Source organism: Diplotaxodon limnothrissa, linkage group LG22, assembly GCF_057381915.1.
Source record: "Diplotaxodon limnothrissa isolate DT_005_m linkage group LG22, D_limnothrissa_male_GT1.1, whole genome shotgun sequence".
Lineage (NCBI taxonomy): Eukaryota > Metazoa > Chordata > Actinopteri > Cichliformes > Cichlidae > Diplotaxodon > Diplotaxodon limnothrissa.
In genome coordinates, this window is record NC_140616.1 from 27,396,551 (window position 1) to 27,406,120 (window position 9,570).

The window sequence follows — 9,570 nt, forward strand, 5'->3', positions numbered from 1 at the left end:
ACCAAAGCTGCCTCTGACTAGTTGATTTGATTGTTAATTTTTATGCAAAACTGACTGTTAGTTTTTGCAAGTATGCAATAGTTTCAATTGTGGTTTGTTTGGTTTATTCATGCCTTGATTTCAATTAATTTGTTAACTACAGTTTGTTTTAACATGTCTATTGCATTTATTTTTTAGTTTTTAAGTTTCGGTTGGTGGCCTATAGAAACTGTCAACGGTTGTCACTGCTGACAACCGCATCTCTAACCTTAATCCTAACTATAACCCTCGGCAATCAGAATCTGGAATTGTTTTTATTTTATTTTTTTATTTAGTTTTATTTAATGTAATTTTTTTCCAAAAGCATCCAAAACACATGCTTAGGGTAGCATTAGCATTCATGATGACTTAGACATCAGAGGGTTAAAGATATCATTAGAACTGAGATTTCAATTAATTACCCACTAGCCTGGTGATGAATTATTCGCATTGAAAAAATATAATTAAAAAGAAAGCTTTTTTTCCCTTATTTGGGCTACACTACTCTTAGACCTGTAATACTGATGAACACTCAGTATTAGAGTAACAAACTCATGCCTACCTGTTGAAAGTATCAATGAAAGCTAAGCTTTGTAATGAGCATGGACGAGGTCACATTTAATTTGACACACCCAGACACTAAATCAAACCACCAGCAGAGGGAGACAAAGACTGTGGTTTGTTTGAATCCAAACCATGTAATGGACTATTTGCAATTGTGGCCATTTATGTAATTTACACTGATCTATAGCTCTCTACACCTAGTCCCAGTCTAGAAGAAAAATTCAATAATTATCTCATATAGACAAAGTTTATGGTCTAGGACTCTACTTCATTTGTGTTGAGAGAAGGGTTAGGTTTGTTAATAGGATAAGAAGTCTAAATTGTACCCTACATGTTGCCCTTTAACAGCAGAGATAGGGTCCGGGCTCCACAACAGTAAACTGTAGTGGTAAGGAAGATGGGCAGGCATTACGTTGGATTCTCAAGCAATCAAAAGCTTCAGTATTTTTGTGTAAAAGGACAGGCATTTTTACTTCTGCCTACAATTGGAAAATGTCAACCTTAGCCAAGTCTACCACCATTTACACAGCAAAGAGCAAACATTTAAGCATCTTATATTTGTTAAAGTCTGAAAGGTTCATCAAAACGTGGCACACTAAACAAGTCATTTTGAAGACAGGCTAAAGCTTCGTGTACTTTCATTGATTTAAGGCCTCAAAACATCCATCTACTCTCCTCCGCTTTTCCTTATCAGGGTGCCTATCCCTGCTACCATAAGGCGAGAGGCAGGTAAATCCTGGACAGGTCACCAGTGCCTGGGCTGGCCTCAATAGTTATCTTCTGGGTTTCATTGTGCATATATTGTACCCACTTCCCACAGCAGGTCAAACAACAGAGAAGAGGACAAAAATGTTTCAACAGCAAGAGTGCTTTGTTCCATTTTTATTTGTTTTAGTACAACAGTTCAAGTCAACTAGTCACTGTATCTATTGAGATGCCAAAGTGTGTATTGCTCTTCTGCATTCCATGTGTAGAACCCTAATCAGTAATGTTCAAGATGACATCCATCTCCATATCTGGCATGTTAATTCACAGCTATACAGCAAGAAGTCATGTGCTTTGAGGACAACCCCGTGTTTTTACAAAAGCAAAGAATCTGCAGCAGCACGAAACATGATTTGCAGGAGCAAACAAGCAGAATCTGGGTAGCAAAGCTGCACTAAACACTTGTATGTATAACAGCCGATGCCAAAAATCAAACCTTGTGCTACTTTGAGATTTTTTTTTTTTTTTAATTAAATTTTTCTTTTTTTTTTAAATACACAGTAAGTGCCGAGAACAGGTGTGGTTCACAGGGACATTTTCAAAACGCACTATGAAATCTGTAGGAATAAAGACCTATGCATAGAAACATGCTTCCTCAAAAAGGGTATGTTACACACTGCTAATTTTCAAAAAGGGCAGAAGCTGCACTGACAAGCTACATAATCAGATGAATTAGACAAGAGGGGGAGGGCAGGATGATCCACATGTAAAACCAGCGCAAATACACTTAGCAGAAGAATTGATATCTTCACAAAGTGAAACTTGTATTTACTTCAAAAAGGTGGGCAGTGAACACAACAAAAATACTGACTGAACAAAAAATAAATCAATCTTTGGATACGTAAAAAACCCTATACAATCCCCCGTTTGTAACCTTCAGTCTTCCGAAGTGCCTTCTTCCGAGTTGGGGTCTTTGGTCTCCTTGTTCTTTCGCACCTCTTCCAACTTCTTGTCCTGTTAAACAGTACAAGATTAACATCTTAATAGTACTACATCATGTCCATACAGTCAAAAGAAATTACTGACCTTCTCTTTGAATTTCTCATTCATCGCTGCCATAATTGCTGTGCGGTTCTCTTTGTTAGCCTCCATCTTCTGGTTGAGCTTCTCCTCTGCCATCTTGCTGAAGTTGTTGTTCTCCTCCATGGCTTTCTGTTGCACTTCTTTTTCATGCTCACGCTTCTCAGCTAAGTGCTTCAGAACCTCAGCTTCATGGTTCTGGGAAAGGATGGTTAAAAATACATAAAATGCTTGAAATAGCCCACCAGATTTTAATTATCCCAACCCATGCAAAATATGTCATCTTTTTACCTTGCGTCTCTCCTCTGCAGCGTCCAGCTTCCTCTGAATCTCCTCCAGTGAGACATCCTTCTTCTTGGGAGGAGACAGTGGAAAGTCACCCTTGGCATCAGGGGCAGGAGTAGCCAGGATGACCTCAAAAGCCTGACCGGAAGCCCGCTTGTCGAGCTCCTTAACCTGGATATCTGAACTCATCCAAGGAAAAAAATAAATTTAAAAAGATGTTTAAATACTTCAAGGTACAGTGAAAAAAATAATAATTAAGAAATAATATAGTGCATTAAAGTGTAAGACGTAGTTCACCTTCAGCGGATGCCATCTTTAGAGACTGCTTCAGGTCAATTTAACTAAAGGAGGGAAACATCAGAGAGTCATGTTAGCAGATGATTTTAAAATTACTGACGTCTAGTGGATGATTTACACCATTATCACAGAAATCATCCAAGATTAAAACCGGTCTCACTGGCGACGCCCTGTGGCAACACGCAAAACTGCAAGCAACCACCGCCCATCAATCCACACACACATAAAGAAAAAATAAGGGAAAAAAATGGTACTGGCATTCAGGGCGGTCATGTTGTACACGCACCATTGTTTATCTCCAGATATGAGGAAGCAGTGACATTCTGATTAAGCCACCAGCAATCGAGCCACTTCAGGAATGAGGAGGGCTTTTCAATAGCCTGCCCATCAGTGAGGGCTGTTAATGACACAAGTCACAGTTAGCTGAAACAAAAGGCTGTGATCGGGCTGGGTAACGGCAGGCAGTGGGGGAGTGCAGACAGGGCCTGGACTCGGCCTGTGCTAGAAGGCAAATATGCACCAAGAAAAATGAGAATAGTGAGCGATGAGCATATCTGGGAGGAAATGATCATCAGGGAGCACCTGTTCCTTGCACCATGTGTTGGAGCAGCGGGAGGGGAACACAGACACACATCTACACACGTAACACAACAGCCGACTGAACAGGCATCTTGTCTAATAAAATTGCAGGGGAAAAAAATAAAAAAGTAATTCCTCTTAAATGTAAGAAACATCTGTCATTCCATTTAGTCAAGTCGTAATGATGAGTGAATGATGAACCATGACCAAATTCAGCTGGGCTTATTCAATGAAAAGACCCCTCCCCTAATAATTCAAAAAGGCTATCAGCTAGCTAAGTGTGGCGTTAGAAAGCAGCATGAAAAAAAAAAAGAAAAAAAAAAACACCTACTTGGACACAATCTAATCTGAGTGAGGTTTAATTTAAAAAGCCCACACCTTGGTATCCATTGTGACACCCACTGTTGCCATTTTATAGAACTTCTCACTGAATGAGCACAAATGTGCTATTCTGCCAATGACATTACCATAATTCATGTAAATTTCTTGTTTCTGTGAGGCTGCTGGTGTCATTAGCTCAAAGCTTTAACAAGCACCCTCAAACAAAGGCGCTTTTGGCAGCACAGTGACGAGCAGCTGCAAACAAAGAGGAGCCGAAGGCAGGTCACTGCCACGAAAAAAAAAAAAAGAAAAATCTCGAATAAAGATTTTCTCACAGGCGGCATAAATCGGTGAATAAGGAATTCGTAAATGTCTCTGCAGCCCACAAGTTTCACGAACATAAAAAAAAGAAGTCTTCGAAGTCCACCCTCATCGCTGTCGGTGCCAACTGTGCCAGTGTCGCCTACCATACAATAGGCTAACAACCCGCCAAGCAGCAGACAAAAAGAGCAACAACAATAGGCGTTTCTGTCTCATTTTGTCCCTGAAATGTTACAAAATGAATGCAAATGCCCACGAGGGCGAAAACATCCACAAAAAACCCCGCTTGTCACGTTAGTTTCTCACGTGCTGCCTTAACATAAGCGACAAACAACGAAAAACGTTGAAAGAAAATTGAACATACTGTCGAAAAATTACCAACTCCACTCAAGGATTAACCTCGTTTTGCCCTCATCTCCTCATAACGTTTAAAATTCAGACATATTCCTACTTACAGACGACAAAAATAAATCCTGTGGACTTTCTCGGTTATAGAGATGCTGTCAGTCACACCCACCTTCGACAACCTCCGGATGCTGTGCTCTGCTCTGCTCTCACAGAATTTACCGCGAGCCCTCTGCGCGAGCTTACCAAGCGCGCACATAAATGGACCAAAGCAAGTGCCGTCACGCCGTTTGCTGGCCACTCATTGGCTTACCCCGCTCTCCTGGGTGCTTCTGGCGATTGTAGTTTTTTATGGCTGACAGTAGACATTGTGTTACAGTTATGTTATCGCTAAATATATAACAATTTAATGCACATTTTTGCTTCATTAAACTAACCATGTGAAGCAACAGTCCATAGTAGTGTACTCGAAACATATATAATACCAATATTTACAGGATCATTCCCCTAATAGTGATTTTCACCATGGCTCCACCCATTTATTTAAATACGATAGCCTGCTGAATGTAAATTAAAAGCCCGTTCCTCTCTCGCTCTCAAAATAAAATAATTTTTTTTTAAAAGTTTGCTTTTCACCTAACAGAGTAATTCATGTCTAAAAGGGTTTTTTGTATTTGTTTTCAGTTTGTTTGCTTTTTTTTGAGGGGTGGGGGGTCAAATTGATTTTGGAAGCTAGTTGTGGTTTAACATACATTTGTGGGAAGTGCTAGTGTTTTTGTTTGGAAAACAAAACAAAAACATAAAATCAGGTATTCATTCAACCAAATATACACATTTTGATACATGTAATGTTTCTGGAAAACCTATATGGAGAAACACAGTTTGTACCAGCCCTGAAACATATATAGTAGAGATTTAGTTGTCTTTCTTCTTCTAGTCATTATTTGCTAACCCATTCAATACCCTGTGAATTTCAGTGTAATCTGAAATGCACTTCCTGAGAAATGTAACTACGCATCATGTCTATGCAGCCAGCAATAACTAATTGACTCACTGTGTACCACCATTCCCCCCTTACCAGTTTCAAATTCAAATTCAAATTTTATTTGTCACGTACACAGTCATACACAGTACGATATGTAGTGAAATGCTTGGACAACTGCTCGTGACCTAAAGAAAACAAAAAAGGAAAGGCTATGAATAAGATAGGAAATAAATATGAAAAATTAAAAAGGGTAAATTTAACTAGGAAGGAATAAAATATAAATTAAGGTTAAAAATGAAATAACTGTACAACACAAATTAGAATGAAGGGTAAATTTAACTGGGAAGAATAAGATAAAATATATAAATTAAAGTTGAAAATAAAATAACTGTACAACAAAATACACAATACACAATATAGAACTATATAAGAATGTATGAAGAAATCTAAATATAAATAAATATATACACAATAACAGCAGCTGTACAAGTATTAACTGGAAATGAAGAATATAGTGACCAGTGTTGTGCAAAAACAATGTCCAGAAAGTCCAGTGTGTGTGTGTAAGAACCATATGTGTGGGTCAGTACTGTGTGGTGGTGTGATTGAGAGACCGTATCGCCTGCGGGAAGAAGCTCCTCCTCAGTCTCTCTGTGTTGGTCTTCAGGGAGCGGAATCGCTTTCCTGACCTCAACAGAGAGAACAGTCTGTTGTTGGGATGGCTGAGGTCCTTCACGATCTTCCTGGCCTTGGTCCAGCACCGCCTGCTGTAGATTGAGTGCAGGTCAGGGAGCTCGGAGCGGATGGTGCGCTCAGCTGATAGCGCAACCCTCTGTAGAGCTCGTCTGTCCTGCATGGTGCTGTTCCCGAACCAGGTTAAGATGTTTCCCGCCAGGATGCTCTCTATGGTGCACGAGTAAAAGTTCCTGAGCACCTTGGAGGGCAGTTGGAAGTCTCTCAAGCGTCTGAGGTGGTAGAGACGCTGTCGGGCCTTTTTCACCACGGTGTTGATGTGACAGGACCATGACAGGTCCTGCGTGATGTGAACTCCGAGGTATTTGAAGCTGTCCACTCTCTCCACTGGGCACTCGTTGATGACGGGGGTCTGGTAGTTCCTCTCCTGCTTAGTGCTGAAGTCCACTATCAGCTCCTTTGTCTTACTGACGTTTAGAAGGAGGTTGTTCCTCTGGCACCAGTTCTCCAGATTCCTAATCTCCTTCAGGTAGGCCGTCTCGTTGTTGTCAGAGATCAGGCCCACCACGACGGTGTCGTCAGCAAACTTGATGATGGTGGTGGAGCTGGTAGTGGCCACACAGTCATATGTGTACAAAGAGTACAGCAGGGGGCTCAGAACACACCCCTGGGGGGCTCCAGTGCTGAGAGTGGTGGAGGCTGAGACATGTCCGCCCATCCTTACTGCCTGTGGTCTGCCAATTAGGAAGTTGGAGATCCACTGACACATAGATGAGCTGAGTCCCAGATGCTCCAGCTTGGTGGTGAGTGTGGAGGGAATTATGGTGTTAAATGCAGAGCTGTAGTCTATGAAGAGCATTTTAACATAATTCCCCCTTCTAGTGTCCAAGTGAGTGAGTGATGTGTGGAGGAGATGAGAGATGGCATCGTCTGTGGAACGATTTGGACGGTAAGCAAACTGTAGTGGGTCCAGTGTGTCTGGTAGTGAAGAAATGATGAAGTCTCTGACCAGGCGTTCAAAGCACTTCATCACTACTGAGGTGAGGGCTACAGGGCGATAGTCATTGAGAGAAGCAGGGTGGGGTTTCTTCGGGACAGGAACAATGATGGACTCTTTGAAGCATGTGGGGATCACCGACTGAGATAAAGAGATGTTGAATATCTCAGTGAACACAGGAGCTAGCTGGTATGCGCAGTCTCTTAGGATACGACCTGGGATGCCGTCTGGTCCTGCTGCTTTCCTGGTGTTCACTCTTTTGAAGGCTCTCCTTACTTCATGCTCGGAGATGACGAGCACGTTTCCGGTGCTGGCAGTATCTTCCTGTCTGCAGCCGTTAGCGCCGCTAACACTAGCATTGTTGGAGACCTTAGCTGCAGCCTCGAAGCGAGCATAGAAAGTGTTCAGCTCGTCTGCCAAAGTCACGGCCGCGTTCGTCATACCGGTTGTTGGTGTTTTATAGTCCGTTATTGTCCTTAGTCCCCGCCACAGGCTCCTAGAGTCACTCTGTTGGAGTTGTGACTCTAGTTTCCTCCCGTAGCGCTGCTTCGCCTCTTTCACCGCCCTCCGCACGTTATATGACGCGGCTTTGTACGGGTCCATGTCCCCCGTCTTGAGTCCCGTGTTGTAGGCAGCGGTGCGGGATCTCAGAGCGTCGCGGATGGTTTTATCCACCCACGGCTTCTGGTTGGGAAACGTTGTGATAGTCTTTGTCTCCACGGTATCATCCGCTAGTTTCCCGATGAATCCCACAACCGCTTCCGTAAACACGTTGACGTCATCGTCGGAGCTGTTTCTGAACATGCCCCAGTCTGCGTCATCGAGTGCGTCCTGTAACGCGGCCACCGATTGATCCGTCCAGCGCGCGACCTTCCTCTGAACCGGAACTTCCTGTTTCAGCCTTTGTTTGTATTTTGGCATGAGGAAGATGGCGGCGTGATCAGATTTGCCAAACGGAGGGCGGGATTGTGCCTTGTAGCCGTCCTTGACCGTAGTGTAGCAGTGGTCCAGTGTCCTTTCACCCCTGGTGGGGCAGGTGATGTGTTGATAAAAGTTCGGCGCTGCGCGTTTGAGGTTGGCGCTATTAAAGTCCCCCGTCACAATAAGCGCAGCGTCCCGGTGTTGTGTCTGGTGCTGTGTGAGTGCCTCATGCAGCTCGCATAAGGCGGTGACCGTGTCCGCTTGTGGTGGAATATAAACGGCACTTACAATGACCGATGTAAATTCCCGAGGTAGATAAAAAGGACGACACATGATGGACAGTAGTTCCAGATTTGGTGTGCAGGAGCGTGTGAGAGGAACAACGTTCGCACTGTTGCACCAGTTGTTGTTCACCATTAAACACACGCCGCCTCCCCTTGACTTCCCCGAGTCCCGTGTCCTGTCCATGCGGTGAACCGAGAAGAACTCGGCCGGCTGGATGGCGTGGTCCGGCACCGCTGGGTTCAGCCATGTCTCGGTGAAGCAGAGGAGATTGCAGTCCCGAATGTCTCTCTGGAACTTTATCCTGGCCCTGAGGTCGTCAAGCTTGTTCTCCAGTGACTGGACGTTGGCGAGCAGGATGCTAGGCAGAGGTGTGCGGTGTGCACGAGCTCTCAGCCTGTTCCTTACGCCGGCTCGCTTCCCTCTAGGCCGCCGCCGCTTCCCTTTGTTCTCCCTCGAGATCTCACTCGGCCAGCTCGGATCCGGAGTTAAAAACTTCGAATTGTGAGTACATTGTATACCAATAGAAACAAGAGTGTCACTGTCATACCTAATGTACCCAATGGTGATGATTTTGCCGATTTAGAAACGCTGAAAACTAACTTAAAAAACAAAGACAAAGAAAAAGTGGTCGGAGCAGTCGTGACGGCAGCCGACCTCACCGGCGCCATCTTAAAAAAAAAAAAAAAAAAAAAAAAAAAAAAAAAAAAGGTACTTATTCTGCAACCATTTTTCAAATTGATCAGAAGAGAACAGATCAACTTAAACAGAGACCGCCAACTAGTGTTTTGGCAGCATAACTGCACAACCACACAGACACACTATGCATGTGTACAAATACTGGCAACAGCAATGGCCACTTGCACATGCTACATCATAGGCTCTACATTTATCCACTACACAGGTCTATATTAAACGTAATTATGACCCTGCCCATACATATAAAAACAGTACATTTGAAAACAATTTTAAAAAACTAAATAAAAAGCCACCACTCCACTTGACTACTGTTTGTTAACTTTTAAATCACAATTTGGACTGTGAGAATAAACACCACCCTTGCCCCCTTCATTCATCAAATACCTGCAAACTAAAGACTTTATGTTAGCGCTCCATCTAACAATATCCACAGGTTACTAACACATGGTAGTAAATGTATGCTGGTATAAGCCTAGAA

General features: G+C 43.1%; 1 protein-coding gene across 1 annotated transcript; it reads right to left on the reverse strand.

Annotated features, from left to right (window-relative positions):
* Positions 1–2,216: 2,216 nt before the first annotated feature.
* Positions 2,217–4,712, reverse strand: LOC146610077 (stathmin-like). Its single transcript, XM_085345785.1, has 5 exons — positions 4,688–4,712; positions 2,950–2,993; positions 2,659–2,831; positions 2,374–2,565; positions 2,217–2,301 (listed from the first exon to the last, which is right to left on the reverse strand). The coding sequence occupies exons 2-5, from the start codon at positions 2,963–2,965 to the stop codon at positions 2,224–2,226; spliced, it is 459 nt and encodes a 152-aa protein (XP_085201911.1). The 5' UTR covers positions 2,966–2,993; positions 4,688–4,712; the 3' UTR covers positions 2,217–2,223.
* Between the last annotated feature and the right edge of the window lie 4,858 nt (positions 4,713–9,570).

Bases quoted from the DNA above. Each gene is read 5' to 3' on its own strand.
- LOC146610077 (XM_085345785.1), bottom strand. The intron at 2,566-2,658 runs GTAAAAAGATGA...ATCCTTTCCCAG, and splicing joins CTGCAGAGGAGAGACGCAAG to AACCATGAAGCTGAGGTTCT. The intron at 2,302-2,373 runs GTCAGTAATTTC...ACTGTTTAACAG, and splicing joins ATGAGAAATTCAAAGAGAAG to GACAAGAAGTTGGAAGAGGT.